This window comes from Rhineura floridana, chromosome 15 (genome assembly GCF_030035675.1).
Source record: "Rhineura floridana isolate rRhiFlo1 chromosome 15, rRhiFlo1.hap2, whole genome shotgun sequence".
Lineage (NCBI taxonomy): Eukaryota > Metazoa > Chordata > Lepidosauria > Squamata > Rhineuridae > Rhineura > Rhineura floridana.
In genome coordinates, this window is record NC_084494.1 from 18,343,355 (window position 1) to 18,363,958 (window position 20,604).

General features: G+C 43.1%; 1 protein-coding gene across 10 annotated transcripts in view; it reads left to right on the forward strand.

Annotated features, from left to right (window-relative positions):
* PHACTR4 (phosphatase and actin regulator 4) overlaps positions 1–20,604 on the forward strand; it is a 118,308-nt gene that overhangs the window by 81,634 nt on the left and 16,070 nt on the right. For 8 of the 10 annotated variants that reach the window (XM_061596285.1, XM_061596292.1, XM_061596287.1 and 5 more), the window contains 3 exons: positions 970–1,050; positions 8,571–8,735; positions 12,581–12,967. In XM_061596285.1, coding sequence (XP_061452269.1) covers positions 970–1,050; positions 8,571–8,735; positions 12,581–12,967 — 633 coding nt within the window. The remainder of the gene's footprint in view (positions 1–969; positions 1,051–8,570; positions 8,736–12,580; positions 12,968–20,604) is intronic. The other 2 variants (XM_061596284.1, XM_061596293.1) reach the window with 2 other exon arrangements.

The following is a 20,604-nucleotide window of genomic DNA, read 5'->3' on the forward strand; positions in this document are numbered from 1 at the left end:
AACTCACTAAGCTTTTAGTATTTTCTTCTTCCTGAGCCCATGAGGATTCTTTGTGTTGGAATGGAATTGCCCTTGTTGTGTTCCATCTTTTCTCAGCTGCTTTGGCAAAATCCCAGAATCGGCAGATGTCAAGTCTTGAACTTAGTTTTAATCTGCAATCATACAAGAGACTGGGTGGTTCCAGATCTCCTTCCGCAACTGGCTCTCTCAAGTTGTACTTCATCACATAATGGGTCAAGGATGCCTACTGTGGTTGTCCCTAAGTGTTAGGAGGAGTGGGGTGGAATGGAGCTGAAAATATGAGGTACCACATGCTGATGTGGGGTGGAAAAAAATTCCAATTCAAAGTTTTCTGGAAAATCTGCATACATCACTGGTCACCCATTAGAGAGTGAAGCTCTGAATAAGGCATAATCACAGAGACAGTGTCTAAAAGACATATGGGAACTGCTACAGTAGGGCCCTGCTTTACGGCGTTCTGCTTTAAGGCGTTCCGCTGATGTGGCGGCTTTCGTTTTTAATTTAAAAGCTATTTTTTTCTTTTGCAACATTTTGCGCCATTTTCACGTCATTTTTGCGTGATGCAGCCCATTAAAGTCAACAGGGTTCCGCTTTATGGCGTTTTCCGCTTTATGGCGGGAGTCTGGAACAGAACCCGCCGTGTAAGCGGGGCCCTGCTGTACTTCTTAAAAAGTACCACTGACCATCTTTCAGTTTATTGAATACTGTGTGCATTTAGCAATAAGATGCTGATTGTCTTGTCCCTTTCCCCACAGAAATGTGGGCTGGGGGGAAAAGTTTGTGTACCTCCCAGCATTTAGATAAGTGTGAACAGACTGGACTCTATATTTTTAACATTCATCCCTAAAAACAGGCCACGTAGGGTGTCTTAAGGGATATTTTTTCTTCCAAACCTCCGACTTGCCCTGTATTCTGAGTGCTGGTTTTTTTTCTCCAATTTAATGTCAGTTTTAGAACGAAAGATTTCAATGCGAAAGCCAAGAGAGGAGCTCATTAAAAGAGGGGTTCTGTTGGAAGACCCTGAACAGGGTGAGTTTACCCATTGTCTTCCTTTGTGTGTATCCTACATTGCCAGTTCCGATTCTTTGGTAAATCTCATCTTTGCCATTCCATGCCTGTGTGCACACTCCCTCCACCACCCCTCTTGTTCCTTCTGTCAGCTAAATATGACTCTTTCTCCTTGTCTGCCTTTTGAACATTTTTCACTATGGGCTTTGCTCATTCCTGGAGGTAAACAGCCATTTTTGTAACATTTTAGCCCCAACCATGAGGTAGGTTAGCCTGGGAGGTTATGATTTGCTGAAGTTCACCTAGTGAGCTTCACAGCTGAGGTTTCGACTTTGATTTCTCATGATGAAGAAGAAGAAGCATAGCTCAGTGGCTTTGCATGCAGAAGGTCCCAGGTTCAGTCCCTGACATGTGGATGCAAGGCTGGGAAAGAAACCCTGGAAGATCTCCTACCAGTTGTTAGTGTAGGTAATACTGAGTTAGATGGACCAATGACCTGACTTGCTATCAGGCAGGTTCTTATGTTCCAAAGCAGATGCTCTGTCGCGCTCATATGCAAGTGTGGCTAGAACACTACTGCATTAATAGTTGTTAATTTACTTGGGGCAGAAAGTTCTCAAGCATACTGCAGTACAAATAGCTTGGCCTTTCTTCCCACTAGGCTGAAGGACAATAGGGGGCTATGCAGAGTCATATTCTGGGAGTCCTTTTTTCATACTTGCAGATCTTCTTTTGTCATCTGCCATAATTCTTACACTGAAAAAACTTGCGTAGACAAATGCAGCCCCTTGCACGCAGACTCACTAACATCCCTACACCTCACCCCTACAATGTTCTGCAGGAAACAGTTCAAGCTGGCCAGGCTCGCAGTGTTGTTTTCTTCCAGCTGGGAGCTACACTTCCCTGTCCTAATGGGAAAAGACATCCTGTTCTGAACTGTGGGGAATTCTATGAGGAGCAAGCTGGGCGCTTTTTTTTTTGCATGCATGAAGTCAGGTCACTAAACTGAACCATACTCTGCAGAGGCCTTAGTATAATGGTTCATCCAGCCCTGCCCACAAGAAAAGATACCCTTTTCTCTTGGATTCTCAATAGAACAAGAGCTTAGTCCCTTCCTACCCCTACCCTTTGACTGAAAAAGATGGGCGGAGAGGAAGAAAGATAACATCACTCTTGCTGATGAGACTGAGTGCTCTGGTTCTGGTTAGTTTGTTCTCAACCTTGCCCATAGATGCACTTGATTGCATAGCCAGCAACTGACAAATGGCAAGTGGAGCCACAGAAGAGCATTTGCCTTTATACTTCATATCCACATAATCTCTTCTTTTCCTGAACTGTTTTTTCCTGAATGTTTCCACTTTTTTTCTGGGCCTTCACATCTCTAGTACTGCAGAGACTCCGGTGATCAAGAAGGAAATAACACTGAACCTCAGCAATCTGGAACTGAGAGCGATATAGCCGCTGTTTCTCTCAGTTCCCTTGTCTTAGGACCTACTGTTTCTCCTGCAGAAAGCAAGCAATTTTTTTTGGTGTTTTTGAGAGAAGGAGAAACACCAGAACATACCTGAAGCCTTCCAAACTGGGCAGTTTTCCCCAGCCTGTTGTCCTCCAGATGTTATTGGACTCCATCTCCCATCATCCCTCACCATTGGCCATCTTGGCTGGGGCTGATGGGAGTTGAAGTCCAACAACAACTGGAGGGCTCCAGGTTGGGGAAGGATGGACAAAGGGATGGTATGTAACTGCCCAGCCAAAGTGGCAGACTTTTATTTAGGGAGCTGACAGTTTATTCTTCCCCTATTCCTGCTTCCTCCTTGGAGAACTCTTCTGTGGGCAGTCACAAATTTGGAGGTGGGAAGATGTTTGTATGGCTTTCTACTTTGGGCTTATTTTCCAGATCCCTTTCCTGGTTATTGCCACACTTCTTTATCCCATTCACATTGATTTTAGTCTGCAAAGAACATGTTAACTGACTGTGTCACCTATTCCTAAAATGCTTCTCTTTCTCTCTCTTTCTCTCTCTCTCTCTCTTTCTCTCTCTCTCTCTCTCTCTCTCTCTCTCTCTCACTCACTCACTCACTCACATACACACGAGAGAGAGAGAGAGAGAGAGAGAGAGAGAGAGAGAGAGCTTTCCGTTTTAGAAACCGTCAAAGATCAGAGGCTTTTTTTTTTGCTTTGCATCTGTAGAGCATTGCATCAAAAGCCATTGCCTTTATATGATGCCAGGATTATTGACTTGAACTGCTGCCTTCATTTCCTCCTTAAACAGAAATTGGAAGCAGAAAAAAGGATTGTTTTAAAAAAACAACTCCCATACAAAAAGTTCAGAGCAACATTTAATGAAAAGGGTTGCTAATGAAAAAAAACCCTGATATTTAAATAGCTGATGTGGGCAGACTTCAAGAATACACTGTAGTGTAGTGTGATAACTACATTGTGAGATATAGATGAGCTAGGGCAGACAATTTTTAAGTGTTTAAAATCTTCAGATAAAACTGATAGCAAAAGGTTTTTCTTTCTCTATAGTAGATTTTTTAAAGCAAAAACACACCTCAACTATCATTTGCCCAAAATAGACCAAAGTTGAAGCAAAGTGAGTCAAGGGGCAAATCGGAGATAGAATAAAGAAAAGAATCTCTTAATAACTGGGGGCTTGGTTCTGCCATTCCTTGGTAGCTGGCAGATGTGGACAATACAAGATCCATGAAGGAGAGGTGAACACCAGACGGTGCCGTGGAGTATTTGAATAGAGCAGTGCTCCAAAAAGTAAAACTTCCTTAGAGGGAATGACTCAGAAACTTTGGGTTGTATCCAGTGCTAGTCCTACTCAGAGTAGATGTATTGAAATCAGTGGGCATGACTAAATAAGGTCCATTAATTTCAGTGAGTCTATTTGGAGTAGAACTTAGCTGGCTACAACCCAGTTTCACTGGGATTGTGGCAAGGGAGGGAAGGCTTAAACTCTCCCTTCCTTGTGAGCTGAAATCTTGATGACAATTGGACTCCTCTGCACCTAGTATTGAATTTTTAAGCACACACAATGTGATTGCTAACCATGTCATTAATGTCACTTATAGTTAGGCCTTAGGCTGCATTTGATCATCTTCTGTACTTTGTACAACATGGAAATGGTAACTTTCTTAGAGCATTGGTAGGTCTTCTGCTGATCTTTGGGCCCAGGCAAATGCCCAGTGTTGCTGCCCTCTGGAGCCAACCTTGCCCTGAGCAGCTGCATTGCATACTGTTAGTGTGAGGAGAATTTCACACAAATATAAGAGGGTGCAGAGCTTTATTTATGTGTTTCAGGTATTTATATTCTACTTAATATTCAGAATTTCTAAGCAGTTTTTTTTAAATGTCTTTATTACTTCCTAGCTCACAGTGATTCGGTCAAGAACATCATGTGAAAAGACCTTTAACAAAGTCCCCTTGAAAATGCTCACACCGCAGTGTGGGAACAGGTGCTGTGTGGTGCAGCCCCATGTTGCGGGATGTGAAAAATGGGTTTTTAGGAGGGGACAAAAAGTTGAGCAAACTTGTTATCTCAAAACCAGAATAAGCTTTAATATTTTCTAGTATTTTGTGACTGTACATTCACTTTTTCACAGCTTGACTTGATTTTTTTTGGAGTTCTCTTTTTAAAAACAACAACAGCAGCTCTGCCCGTTCGCTTCGCTCGTTAACCCCACTGATGTTGCCAGCGAACTCCCCCAGGGTTTGCTCCCCCCCCTCCCCCTGCACAAGGGTCACCAATGATCCTTCCCCCTGGGTTGCCAATGCTCCCCCTCTCCTCACTCACCCACCGACCAACCGACCAATGACCAGGCTCAGCTACCAGCAGGTGCCTTGCTCACCTCTGCTTCCGCCCACTCGCTTGCTCCTTTGTTTGCCATGGGCGCTGGCGCCTCCTCTACTGCTGCTGGGCAACTTGTACGCTGTCACCACCTCTGGGCGTCTCACATGACTTGTGAGAAAAGAAAAAAGAGCAATTGCAAAATAGACAATAAGCAATGTTTCTTGTCCATTTGAAATTACCAACAGTATTAGAAAATCCAAGAGCAGCAAAGATTACAATTATTGAGCAGTTTCTTTTAGATTTTCCCTTCTCCCCCCTCTCCTCCTCTCACATTACAAAGTAAATACTAAACTTGGATGCAAAGGCCTTCTCTGCTTTTTTTTTTTGCTGAGTCTGTGTTATGTAAGAAATAGAAACTATTTTTATAGCAAGTTGCCCACAAAGAATGGGTTACATACCCCTTTCATTTGGATTGAAAGCTTGTCCATAAGTTAGAATTCCCATGTTTTATCAAACCAGCCAGTAATTGGTGGCAGATACTTGCCTTTCTGTTTAGCCACTACTTGTAATTTAGCAGCTGTCAATGATAAAAAGATTAGATCCCTTCTAACTTTTAGTATGGCCTCTGCATCTAAACATCCTAGAGAGATTGTGATAGCTTTAGTGGGATAACATAGCCACTGATTGATTTTAATACATTAGAATCTCTGGCCCAGTATCTTCTGACCTCCAAAGGTGGTAGTATGCATCTCTAGCTCAGGCCAGATGTGGCCTGCAAATTTGCTTCTAGTGGCCCATCAGGCCTTAGCCAACTTTGGGTTCCTCAATGACACCATTTCAGGGGCCTGTGCCAGGCATGACTGGGCCCTTGGGCTCCAGCCTGCTGTGGGTGCGTGGCACCTGCCTGTTCCACCTACCTCTCTCCTGTTTTCTACTGCTGTACGTGCTGCGTGTGCAGAGCTGCAATCAGCAAAGATGGCGTCGGAGGCTTCTATAAGGGGCTGATGCCCCCGCGGCAGCAGAAGACAGGAAGGTGGAGCAAGTGAACGGGCGGGTGGCCTGGAAGCTCCCTCCCTGCAATCCGCAGCAGGGACCCTGCCTGGATCGCGGAAGGGGAGTGCTACTCTCCCACCCTAACAAGGGGCCCCTCAGAGGCCCCCTGGGTTGCAGGGGCCCTTGGCCAGAGCCTGACCTGGCCACCCTTTGGTGCCGGCCCAGCATCATTGCTGGAAGATCTTAGAAGCTCGGGGAGTAGGAAGGAACACTCATTCCGGTTTCCTGAACTTTATGGCCTCCTTGGAATGATGCCATGACAAGAGGGTGAAGAGATGCTTTTGTAAGTGAAGGGTTTTCCAACCCTGTTTTTCCACCTATTGCAGTGTTGGGTTAGGAGATGAATTTGTGGTGTGTGATCTGTATGTGTATGAGATTAGTGTGTATTGGCTGCTTTAGCCACACCAGCCTTGGCCACACCCACCACTGGCATGTGACCTTTGTAGAGTTAGCCAAACCTCAATGCAGTCCTCAGACCATGAAAAGTTAGCTGCCTCTGCTCTAGCTCCAAGCTTCCTCTAGCACTGGTCAGAACATTGTTTATATTGTGCAGCTTAGCTTGAATAAATTGCCATCTTGTTATCAATTTAGAAGAGTTTTTTTCTGATGTAGTTTAAAAATACAAGTTGGGTTGGACACCTTATTTTAGTCCATATTTCTGCCTCTATTTGTGTCCTTATGACCTGGAACTATTTGGCAGTGTAATGAGGTGGGTCTTTTGTTCTGCATGAGATTCCAGTAAATTGTAGAGTATCAAGGTGACCCTTTTTTTCAATGAGCAAACAATTTTTCTGTGTGTTTTTGGTTTTTGCACAGATGCTTGAATCTTGAATCAAATGGCTTAATGAGATTATAACATATTTATTCTGAAATTATTTTGAAACTGTATTTTGGACCACTTTGGTGTTTCAACAATATGATGCATCTTGCTGTATTTGGGTTGTATCTAACTATGCTCTATTCAGAGGAAAAAAAGGTAAAGGTGTCCCTGCACTTCTAGTGCGAGTCGTTTCCAACTCTTAGGGTGATGTCTTGCAACGTTTACTAGGCAGACCATATATATGGGGTGGGATTGCCAGTTCCTTCCCTGGCCTTTCTTTACCCCCCAGCATATGCCGGGTACTCATTTTACCGACCACGGATGGATGGAAGGCTGAGTGGACCTCGACCCCTTTTACCGGAGATTCGACTTCCTCCTTTCGTTGGAATCGAACTCCGGCCATGAGCAGAGCTTTGGCTGCGTTACCGCCGCTTACCTCTCTGCGCCACGGAGCCCATTGAAATTGATGGACCCAAATAAATAATGTTCATTAATGTCAATGGGTTGAACTTACAAGATCTGAACAAGGTGGTTCATGACAGATGCTCTTGGAGCTCGCTGATTCATAGGGTCGCCATAAGTCACGGTCGACTTGGAGGCACATAACAACAACAATTTCAATGGGTCTCCTCTTGAGTATGACTAATGTTGGTTTCAACCCTTTATGTTTAATTCTCCCTGGATTGGAGATCTCTGATGTAGCTGTCCAGGGGGCTCTTCCTTCCTTCCTGACTGAAATTGGCACTGAGAATTTCAGCTTTAGAGTTCAGATGTTGAGGCTCAAACAGTATGAAGAAACTATTTTCTTATTGTATATACTCACCTTTGTCAAAGGCTAGAGGCATCTTATGCATTCGTTGGTTTTGCTGTCTGATGTGTCTCTGAGTGTGTTTGGCTTTTTAGTTAGAATTCTTGAGACCTAAGCTGGATAGCTCTATAAATTGCAGTGTGACTGCATTCCTTTGTACCTTGCTACGTCAGGTCTTAATAAATAGGGCCCTCAGCCTTTCACTGTGTTGGAGAAAAATATGTTAGAAAACAAGAAGGGCTACACCAATGAATATATGTGGCATTCCGTCCTCCAGGATATGCTGTACTATATTAGTTTCGATTTGATAGATGTGTATGTTTCAAAATATTATCTTTCCCTTGTATTGTTTTTTAATAAGCATGATGCCGATTCTATACCATTCTTTTAAAAAGTTGTCTATGTGTGTGCTAAATAACTAGAGCTGCAATCTAAAACTCAGTCACTAGGAAGAAGCCCCACTGTTTAAAGGGACTTGCTAAGGAAACATGCCTAAGATTGCACTGAGACATTACAACCAACACAGAGACCCTTGTGACAGCTTACAAAGAATAAAAAAAAATCAGGAATGGGGAAGCTGTGGCCTTCCAGATGTTGTTGGCGTTCACCTCCCATCCTTCCTGACCATTGGGCGTGCTGGTTAGGGCTGATGAGAATGGGAGTCCAACAACATCTGAAGAGCCACTGGTTCCGCATCCCTGATATAAATGATAATACAATATATAATTGAAGGCACACTTCATTTTAATCCCTTTTATCATGACAGGTGGATCAAACGTGATTTTTCTTTAATGTCACAATCCCCGTCACTGATCCTTTTTAATTAAAAATATTTAGACGTGGCTTGTTCCTAACTTTAAACCTGAACCACTAATATTTAATCCATAGCCACCATCTGCAAACTCAGTGTTTTGGTAGCAGGCCTATTGCTACATGGTATGTACAGAGCTCTAACTATTGCTCTAACTCTTCCTTCCTGGCCACTTTTCCAGCTTGATCTTCAGATCTGTGCTTTCCCTAATGTATTTTTAAAATTTAATCTCTCTCTACAACCAAAACAGATGGAGAGGAGCCAGACAAATTCAGCCACACCGCCTTGAAAAATGGACATACTATCCCCATTGACTGTTCTGGGATTGTCAACCTCACGCACCTGGAGGAAGAGACTGGAAAAAGATCAAGCCTTAAGAAGCCCGTTCCATTTGAGGAGCCAAAGACACTGCAAGGTGAGAATGTGGGATGCAGGAGTGGTGAGCTGTCTGATAAATGTTTTTCGTTACATGCCAGTTTCTCGTTGTGAAAATACCAGTTTTGGGTCTCTTCTGTGGAGCGCTCCCACCCATGGGATTTCCTCATTCTGTCACAAGCTACTCATACCTTCACTTCCAAAGGTTTAGCCCCACCCAGTTTATCTCTCCTATTATCAGCCGTGCTGTCTCCTCCTACCCACACAATGCTGGTGAGTGCCAGTCTTCAAACTGAACTCTAGTTTGGGAATTGGGAGAAACCTTCATACTTCCTTTCCTATGCATTAAGTAAATATCTGCAAAAGCTTTCTAATGAGGCCCTCCCCCCTCTCTCCAATTTTATGGACAATAGTTTAATGCATATTCAGAACTCTTTGGAGTAGTGTTCCATTGGTAGGTGGAAACGAGGACGGAGAATTGTGAAGATGGTCCTCTTCCTGACTAACCGTCCCCCTTGCAAAAACGTGGAACTTCTAGCTGACAGTTCACTTTTAGAAAGCTCTTGAAGTTGGTGGTGCCATCAGGGCAGGACTAGGGCAGGAGGTAGAAGTCCAGTGCTTAGCTTAGCAGAATGAGCAGGAGGGCCCCCAAATGCGTTGCTGGCACACTGCAACCTTGCTGTGCCATGAAGTGAGGGCAGCCAGATTTCCTAAACCTAAAAGCAAGAAACCCAAACAATAATAATACGTTGCTTGTTTGCCCGTGGCCCACCAAAGATGTAGGGTCTGCTGTCTTTGTGCCCAAGTTGTTTTCTTCACTCACATCTCTTCTTGCAGGGATGGGAAACCTCTGGCTCTCCGGATATCCCAGCTCCTATCTGCTGCAGCCATCATTATGAATGGTCAGGGATGAGGGAAGTTGGTCTAGCAACACCCCTGTGACGTCCTCCCCTGGTTCTCCCTGTCAGGTTCCCACCTGCTTGTGGCTACTGCCTTTCACTAGGCACCACTAGGGATACCACCAGTCCGGACCGTCCTTTATATGGTTTCTCACTCCGCTCTAGCACAGATCTCACTAGATCCCCCTGCTAGGCAGCACCACCAGTCACGTCCTATAACCAATACTCCCAGAGACTTTGCCTGAGTCTCTCTCTAGCTGGTTACTTTTGTGACTGCGTGCTTATGCTGTTCCCAACCCCCTTGTATCTTTATAGATAACGCATACAACTCTGGGTTGCTCTGGATACTTGAATTGTTATTATTCCTCCCTTCACTGCTGCCACCATTAGATACTGTTTCTGTTCAGCCTTGGTAATTACCTTGCCCTCCCTTCTGGTATGTATATCCCCCAGCCAAGGACCAGGCCTTTGGTAAACCAAATAAGTATTTATTAAATATCAGAAATAACAAGATTAGTTTTAGAATGTTTCACAAGCGTATGGTTTCATCTATTCCTGTTTTGTACTTTATTTATTTTTATTTATTTTATTATGAGATTTGTTAGTCGCCCATCTGGCTGGTTGGCCAGCCACTCTGGGCGACGTACACGATAAAACAATATATAAAACAGTAAAAAATTTAAAAACACAGTAAAACTAGCCCGTTCCAAAAGCCTGCCTAAAAAACCAGGTCTTCAGGGTCCGGCGGAAGCTCATTATAGACGGGGCATGGCATAGATCATTTGGGAGAGAATTCCATAGGGTGGGGGCCACAACTGAGAAGGCCCTCTCTCGAGTCCTCACCAGTCTAGCTGTTTTGACTTATTATTAATCAGAACTCCAACTCCCTCTTTCTCCACACTCCTGACCTCCACCCTCAAACACTTCTTTCTCCACACTCCCAACATCCACCCAGATTCAACTGTCATTCTTCCATTTATACTCCCAGCCATTTAAACGCTCAGCCAATCATCCAGCATTCTACAGCTCATGTACTCCCCCCTCCTCTTTCACTCCACTTACCATATGTTTTCTATATAAACAGCACTTACCATATTTACACTATAAGCAGGAACATCACAACCCCCACCCCTGCCCTGCTGCCACTGGCATTTTCCCCCCTTGCCAAAGTACATTTATTTATTTATTTATGCGATTTATTTATCGCCCATCTGGCTGGAGACCCAGCCACTCTGAGCGATGTACAAAGTAAAGGTATATGCCAACGGGTTTTCTTAAAAAAGAATCTAAATGATTTGAGGAATGTTACCATTTAATGGAACATTAATACATTAGCAGTTCTTAAAATATACTCTTTCCTTATCTTCTTCCTTCTCTCTTGCCAGTAAACCCGGGCTAAACTGCTGCTCTTGCCCAGCCCACAGTCCCTTATCTTGGAGATTGTGCTACTGCCACCTCCTGGCTCCCTTGATTGCAGCATGGCTAAAAGCAAAAGGTTGGAGAGGGGGAGGTATACGTGTTTCACCAGAGCCCATGCAAACAGCTTGCTTTTTCTAAAAGTGCATGGATGATGCATGCAGCTTGCATGGCCTAGTTGCATCACCATCACCCCCTGCCATTATGCACCTTTAATTTATGAAGTTATATTGGTGGATCCTGACCTATGCGGCTTGAAGAGGGATTGAGCACATTCATGGAAGGCATTCCCTATTGAGGGCTGTTAGTTATGATGAAAACTGCAGTGTTCAGAAGCAGTAAATCATTAAAGATCAGCTGCTAGGGGACAACAGTAGATGAAAGCCGTTGCCTTTATGCCCTGATGGTGGACTTCTTAGAGTCAATTAATTGTCACTAAGAGATGGAATAATGGACCTGTGGTCTGATCCAATAGAGCTGCTCTTACATTAACTTCATTGTGTTCTCTATTTGCTGTCCTAATCTTAACTTAACCTGTTCTCTTGTTTGATATTTTCACTAGCAAAATGTTGATTGTGGCAGGATGTGCATTCATATATGCCTGTATATTCAGTGCCTGAGTCTAAGGACTTGTGGGGTGCAGGGATCCTATCACTGGACCAAGGGATAGATAGGGATGCTGTATTATAAAATTACTCATTGGTTTTCTTAAGTGCTTAAATTCCAAAAGAATAGCCAGTTAGAAATTCTAAATCAGGGATGGGGAAGCTTTGGGGCCTCCAGGTGCTGACAGATTCCAACTCCCATCAGCCCCAGCCAGCATGCCCAGTTGTCAGGGATCATGAAGTCCCAACATCTGGAGGTTCCCCTTGTTTTAAATACAGGAGCTGGAAATTGTTGCCATCTTTTAACCATATCAGACAGACAGACAGACCTGCAGGATGTTTCTGCCCATGTAGGTTCTTCCTGGTCTACATGGCTGCCAGAGACCAGCATGGACTGTGGTATCTACACACTCCATGTTGGTTTCTGAGCTCCATGTGCTGGAGATGTCCTGGGTGGGAACTTACAGCTGCGGTGTCCAATCAGGGGTGCAAAAACTGCCACCTGGATATACTCTAGGTCTGTAGCTCCCAAAGGACAGAGGTGTGAGGCACCTTAAGACTAACTGGTTTAGAATGGCCTAGTTTTTGTAGACACTCATCTATTTCCCCAACCTGTCCACTAGATGTTTCGGCCATGCTTACTTGGGCTGATGGGAGCTGGAACCTGAAATATCTGGAGGATACCAGATTGGGGAAGGCTGCAGTAGAGGGAGAAAGTATTTGAAGCAAGCTGTGGTCAAAACCTTCATTGACTACAGGAAGATGAATGGGTCTCTTAGGTGTTACAGCCCGCTCTTCAAGGATGTAAAGGACATACTGCCTTGTCTAAAATGGGCAGATAAAAATACTTTAAAAATATATGGCTTTCTTTTAACAATACAAATGATCTAATAGGTTGTACCCTGATATGATATGAGATGTTCTTTTCTAGGTATTCCTATAATACAATTAAAAAATATGCTTAGTTGCAGGAACATATGGCAACCATCCTGGTTCAGAAGTGGAACATCATCATCATCATTATCATGACTCTCAGGTTCCTAAGCAACCTCTGCTTCCTCCAAAACGCCCTTTGTCATCCTCTTCTCAGGAGACAAGCGATATGCAGGCGAGGGATCTTGGCCCTCCCAGCAGCACGGCAAGGACTATGCCTTCCTCCACAATTGCAGCTACCACCAGCACAGAGAAAGGAGTCAATGTTTCCACTCCTTCCCCAGCCCCCAGGACTGTGCCCTCCACTCTCACAAATGCTCGCACTGCTGCTACGGTGAACACTACCAACGCAACATCGGCTAAGCAACCCCCTGTCCCGCCTCCCAAGCCAGTTAATAGGAATAGCAACCCGTTAATAGGTAAGTGGCTCTTCTTTGTGTACATATCATGCAGGTCTCTCTTTAATTCTTACTGCAGTTGTAATTGATACTAGTTCAATGTGGATGGAAAGAAGCCTGAAGGCAAATGACCAGAAAAAATAAATAAAAATAGTTCAGTTTTCAACTTTTCCTCCCACACTAACTGATGGGAGCCTAGGAAGATGCCTTATGTAGAGTCAGGCCATTAGTCCATCTAGCTCAGTGTTGTCAACGCTGACTGGCAATGGCTGTCCTGGATTTCAGTCCTACCTGGAGATGCCAGAGATTGACCCTGAGACCTTCCGCATGTGGTCAACCCCTCAGCTATGGCCTGTCCCCAAAGGGAAATGAACACTACTTTGTGCAGAGCAATACTGACAGAATAAGGGGGATAACGGATAGTGGATTTCAGAGTGTGTCAATTCACAAGTGCCTGAAAAAGTGCACTTGATACTAAATGAAAGTGTAAGTCCACCTTCCTGTTGAATTCTCAGATCAACATAACATTAGTTCCTTGTGTGCAATAGTCTATTATAGTAGTCCACCAATGTTGCCAGAAAGGCGAAAAGGCGTTCCATTGTATAAATGTCTAAAGTGCGAAAGAGCTTCTTTCTCTTGCATGTCTCTTATATATTTTAGTGACAAATTTCAGAGTGGTTTGTTGTAGCAGCAAAAACAGGGTCCTTTTGCACCTTAGGGCCAAAATGCACATGAATTGCTTGGCTACCAGCCACATCTTTTTTTTTTTTAAATGCCCGATGTGCCTCCCCCCCCCCCCATTTTCATTGGGACCACAGCATGTGAAAGAAGGGAGGTTTAACCTTTCCTTCCCTAGCTGCCATGCAGCAATTCGTATTAGGAAAAAAGCGCCTGACCAGGAGTCTTTATCCTAAAGCAAATTGCAGTGTGGATGTCTGACTTTCATCATGGCTTGGGGGGGGGAATGGTTAAACCTTCCATTTCCTGCATGCTGTGGTCCCAATAAAAATTGCCACACACACATTGGGTCTTAAATAATAATAAAAGAGAAACCCAGACTAGCCATTCAAAATCAGTCTAGCCATTCAAATAAAATAATGTCTGTATCGGTCCTTAGATTAACAACTTTATTGTGGAATAACTTCATGTGGGCCATTTAGTCAAATGCAGGAAGTGTTATGCTGAGATAATTGTTCCACTCCTTGTTTTGTTTTGTCCATTCATTACTAAATGGGAGTGGATCAGGTCACACCCAGTCTGGATCTTTTATTTTTCTGAATGGATTTTGTGTGCATTTGGGCTCTACATACTCGTGGGTCACTCCCATCATTTGACTTGCTGGGCCATCTGACATATCTTCCATTTCTTTTTATACTTTTGTAAGTATTTCAGGAGATTTTTCCAAAGACAAGTTTAACATAGCAATAAAACTGGTGCATATAAGATCATCATAAAGGGCTGTGTGTGTGTATGTGTGTGAGTGAGTGAGAGAGACAGAATGTGAGTGTGTGTGTGTGTGTGAGTGAGTGAGAGAGTCCTAAACCTCCAAAGCCTCTTGTCAGTAGGTGACTCTCCTGGGTAACATCAGGAACAATGAGTCTCCTTTGTTAGCTGTAAAGAGTTTGCTGTTCTTTTGGCATTGCCGCCATGCCTCCAGACAACTCCTAGCGCCCCAGTTCCATGCCAAACAACAGGTACCTGCTATGTCAGACTGTGGAAATGCACCATGTGCACAGCAAAGACTGTGGACATGCATCACGTGCACAGTACAACTCATCACAAGCTATGTCTGATCATGGCGCAGGTCTGTCTGATATTAATATTTATGACACTTAGACTCTATACAAAAGGAAAAGTCTCAAAGTGACTTGACAAGATAAAAACAAAACTTGTATAGTTCTCATAGTTGAAGTACAGAGTGTGCACATGGGATTTCCAACTATTCTCCCTCTAGGTGATGGCCAGGTTTTAGAACTCTTAGCAAAATATTTTTGTGATCGCTTTGTATAGAGTAAAGAAGGGGTGAGGGACATAGGACCTAAGCCAGGTCTGCATACAGTGCCTTGCAAAAGTACTCACATCCCTGACCAATGCTCTTGTATTACTGAATTACTAATTTTACATTGTAATTTCGTTCTGTATATTTTATTTTGAAACACTGAAACTCAGAATCAATTATTGTAAGGTGACATTGGTTTTATGTTGGGAAATATTTGTAAGAAACTTACTTTTGCAAGGCACTGTATATCAGTGTGTCTCTTAACTCAGTTTCAAGGAATATAATTAAGCTGCTCACTTGGGGTATTTGGAAATGGTCCAGCCAGAGAGAGGGAGGCCCTCAAGGTGCCAAACCAGCAAACAGCAGAAAGTAAAGTATGAGAAATTTTTATTGTAGCCCAACGTGTTTCAGATATTGGTACAACTCTTTGTCAAGGGCAATCTGCAAAAGTATGTATATAAACACCATTAAAATAAATTACAAAGTGAATTCCAAAATACGAAAAGAACTGTTTACTGTATTGTTTATTTATTAGATTTATATCCCGCCCTTCCTCCTAATAGAAGCCCAGGGTGGCAAACAAAAGCATTAAAGACGTCATTAAAGCAGACTTTAAAAGATATTAAAACAAAACATCTTTTAAAACATTTTTAAAGCGTTAAAACATCTTTTAAAAAAGGGTTTAAAACATATTAAAAAGCAGTTCCAGCTACATACATATATCTGCTCAAAGTAAACAAAAGAACACTTTGCATGATGCTGGCCAAATACAGAAATTAAAAAGGACAACCAAAAAGAAAAGGACAACCAGTTTAAGTTCTTGAAAGGTTTTTAGTGTTTAGTTTTCACTAAGTTGCATTTCTCATCTTTTACTCTCTGCTGTTTGCTGGTTTAGCACCTTTAGGGTCCCCCCTCTCTGGCTGGAGCATTTTTGGGGGCTCCCCTCCTTCCTTTTTTGCTGTATTTGGAAGGAGGGAGGGCAAAGGAATGTAACAAAATATAATGTACAGAAAGAACGTCTGTAGCACTTACAGCCCGGCAGTGGTAGGGAAGACACTCTCAACATTTGCGGTTTGAGGGTGTGGGGAGAAGGAGGAGGAAAATGTAAGCAGATCTTGTGAACCTGCACCTGTTCCTGCTCACCTGCTGAGAATTTGCAGTGTGAGTGTGAGGTAGATTTCTCAATCCTCCTCTGAGGACACATGTACTTGCATTGTGAAGTGTCATGTTGCTTTTGTTTCTGACAAACCAAGGCAGTGACTACAGGAAGTTCTGTACTGTCTTAACTTGCAAAGCCCTATCTTATGATCACATAGTAAGGGATGGGAGAGCATAAATATAAACCAACAAGGAGGGACTTGACAAGATAGCACCCAGGACTGACTGAAGTGTGTGTGTTTATGTTTGTGGGGGGACACTACAATAGACCTCCAAAGATAGAAACTGATTGATCCATCAGGGGCCATGTGTATAGATGTGTCTCATAGTCAGTGCCCCTAAAATGGAGGGGAATGGGCCTGAGGGGTAAGTGGGCACAAGTTGCCCGGGGGAAGCCTGAACTCCTTCAGAGTAGGAGTATTCTCCAATCCAGACCATTCAATGTTTTCCTGACATTTTATTTATTTATTTATCTTCTGTCCCGCCCTGCTTCCTGAAGTAGCCCAGGGTGGCAAACATAAAAATGTTAAAACAATGTAATTTAAAATAAAACGAAAGCCTGTTTAAAAGCTATTTAAACCCCTTTACAACATCTAAAACATTTAAAAGCAATTACATACATTGCATACCTTTGAAGCAAGTGTTCCCACCCCAGACCATGACCAAAGACTTTCTTTGGCTGCAGCAGCAAAAACTCACTTTGCACTCATCAAGTGAGGGATTCCTTAGCTTTATCCTAACTTTGGTTCACGGAAGCCAGTTGGCCCAGAGCTGCAGGCAAGGCTTCGGCTCTGTTCAGCAGCTCCTTACATTCTGGTTACGGTATGGAAGTGCTTCACAGCCTGGCATTTCTTGGATCCAGGCTATGTTTCTGAGGTTGGATAGTGTCTGGTTTGAACCATGCCATAAGATCAGCCATAGAGTCCTTCATCATACTGATGCCAGGGGCAGCTAAGATCACTGAGATCCAACAGAAACGTCTCTCCTCAATCTGAGCCTAGGAGAGCCTTCAATTTCTAAACAATTTTAACAATCGAAACACTGCCTATCAAAGTGCCTCCTAAAGTGGGTGAGCAGACCTCTGGCTTGTGGGTTGTTCTTTTTTTTTAAAATAGAACTTTGAGATCCACCAACAGGAGCCAGATGCCAGATAGCGACTTGTGGAGGAGGGTGCATTTAAAATTCAGGAACAGAGCTCAGCCCAAGAGTTTGTTTTTAGTACCAGAATTGACCTCTTACTCCATTCACACAAAAATCCATTTTTATTTCCCCCAAGCTTTCTTTGTTCGGCAGCCTGATTCTTTTTTCTTTTGCGGGGAGGGGGAGGCCTTTTTGTTGTTGCTATTGTTAAATAGTTGGAAGTCAGAAACCTTGCGGATCTACCACAAATCGCCTAGCAATCTATCACAAACACAATTTACCTTCTGCCTACTCCTGTTAGGGAGAGCCAGTGTGGTGTAGTGGTTACAGTGTTGGACACGACCTGGGAGACCAGGGTTTGAATCCCCACATAGCCATGAAGCTCACTGGGTGATCTTGGGCCAGTCACTGCCTCTCAGCCGCAGTGAGAGGCAATGGTAAACCACCTTTGAATGCCACTAACCTATTCATAGGGTCGCCATAAGTCGCGATCAACTTGAAGTCAGTTCATTTCCATTTCACTCCTGTTAGAGAAGCTGTTTGCCTATTTTCTCTGGCTGGCTCTTCTGGCTGGCTCTTCTGGCTGGCAACAGTACTGCTCCTCTTGGTCTATTTCTATAAATTTTCTACACCCCCCCCCCCAATGACAAGCCTTCCCAGATTAAGAAACAAACTATTTGAGCTTCTTAAGTATAGTTTTGGTCACTTTTCCTGAACCAAGTGCTCTCCAGATGTTGGACTCCATGTCCCCTAATTCCTGACCGTTTGTTATGCTGTAACTAGACTGTAGATGGGGACAGACTACTGCCAGCACATAACAGCAGCGTTTCAAAGCTTATACTGGCAGCCCATTTGTTACTGGGCCAGTTTCAAAGTTCTTGTATTAATTTATAAGGCCCTACTTAGGTCCAGGATATCTTAAAGACTGCCTGATCCCTTATTTACCTGACCAATTACTGAGATGTTTGGGGGAGTAACTGCTAGTGGTCCCTCATGACTCAGATGCACCGTTTGTAACTATTAGAAGCCATGCATCCAGTGTTGTGGGCCCAAGCCTATAAAACTCCCTCCCAACTGAGATTAGACAGGCACCCTCTTTGCAGAAGTTCAGGCACATTACAAAGACTTTCTGATTCCAGCAGGCAATTTAATGAGTGTTTGGGTTTCTGTCTGGTTTTGTGATAATTTTTGATTGTTTTATTCTCTGTATGTTTTATTTTTATTTACACCGCTTTGAAATGCTAATGATTGAGTGGTGTGTAAATATTTTGAATGAGTGAATGAGTGAATGCTGGCTGGTGCTGGTGCAGTTTGAATCCAGCAACATCTGGAGGGCAACAAGTCGGAAAGACTGACTTAGATAATACAGCGATGGGTCACCCCATCCCATGGAAATAAATATGGTACGCCTGTGAATAAAACTATAGGGAAGCAAAACATGCTTTACCAAAACAAACAAACAGGAAACAGCTCTGTTGACTCCTGGTGCCATTGGTCAATACAGTAAGCAAGGAGATGACCCAGCCCTTCATGTTAATATATGCAGAATGCATCCATCCATCCATATTAGAATATTGAGGTGGTGGTTTGGATGTGCATGTGATCTTCTAGTTGAGTCAATACATGTGTAAAAGGAAAAAAATGGGTATGGGAGTGTCAGGGTGTAGCCTCTCTTTTCCCTAGAACCTGTTTGGGCTGTTAGAGGGAGGAACTCTTCACAATTTGAGCTCTAGGTGTAGATCTTGATCTGATATAGAAAATCCCCTGAGAGAGACAGAAAGCTTAGTGCTCTCTTTCTCTGTACTAAGAAAATGCTTATGGATGGATAACAAGAGATTGACTTGGCAGGCTCACACCTAACAGCACAAAGGGAGCAAATGTTTGGAAGCCATTCCTTTCTCCCCTCCTCTCCCCCATTGATATAGCCATACACTTTTGGCTACCTGTTATATGTGAAAGGAGATTCTGTGTAACTTGAAATCTTGCTTCAGTCTACAGAAGCTGGTCCTATGAAGTTACCACCTTCTCAGTTCAAGTGATTTCCCTCTGATTTAGCATTGACTTGCAAAACCATGTTTTGCTATGTTAAGATACTGGTCATGGACCAAAATAAACATTCATTCATTCATATGTTAAAGATTGGCCCCCAAGATACACAGAATCATAGACCCTGCAGTTTCCAGAATGAATTCCTTCCTCCGCAGCAAGTACTACTGTTTGCTTATCTTTATCGCAGTAACGTCCATCAACAGTCCCTGTCACAATCAGATAGTAAAAGAGTTTATGGCAGCAATGGGGAACCTGGTTCATTCCAGATGTTGTGGGCTCCAATTTGCATTAGCACCAGCCAACATGGCCAGTGATTATGCAAGTCCATCACCCATCAACATCTGGAGGGCCTCAGATTTCCTGTCTCTTATTTATGGCCATCTGTGTGAAGGCAGAAAAATGAGAGGAGTGGCTGCCAACAAATATTCATCTGACATTTCATACTGACTACATAAACACATTGGAATCCTTCATTGTCATAATCTAACTTGCTAAAACAGATACCCAGCCTGTAGAATAATGGGCGGAAATCCAATGTTTGCTGTATGTGCAATTGCAAATTGACATTTTAAAATATAGGTTGTTGCTTTTTCTTATTTTTTTGAGATGGGGTGAACAGCTGAGGCTGAGCGAGTGACTTCACAATACTATTCTATAATGGTTTTGAACCCGGATCCAAGTTGAATAGCTTTTATTATTTATTAAATGCATTTATGCCACACCTTTTTAAGCGTAAAACTCTCACAAGACATCATGGCTGTGCTAGTAGGGATTAGTGGGAGTTGTAGTCCAAAATATGTGGAGGGCACCAAGTTGGAGAAGGCTGCTTTAAGCCATGGCTTGTTTAACAAACCACGAGTTAATCAAGAGTTGTCCCACAGATTATCAAAGAAACCATAGCCTGTGTCTTCAAAGTTTGTTTTGTTTTCTTGCTGGTCTTGCCTCCTGCCTTTGTAGTTGGGTGAACATCTAGGTTAAGTTAGGCAAACAAACCATGGTTAATGATGGGTGATGGTTTTGCACATCATGCCAAACCATAGTTAAAATAATCCAAGGTTTGTAAGTCAACAAAAGAAAATGGCTTGCAATAAAGAGTTAAGCCACTGAGAAGGGTTCAGATTATCAAGCAAACCATGATTTAGTAGACCATGGTTTCATAAACCATGGTTTAGTGAACCAGGCCAATAAAACATTAAAAGTAAACCCCTGTAAATTAACAGTTTAAGCAGCAGCTAAAATATGAGTGTTTTTTTTTAAAAAAAATCAGTTAAAAGGTGAGTGCCATAAAAAAAACTTTACAAATACCTTCATT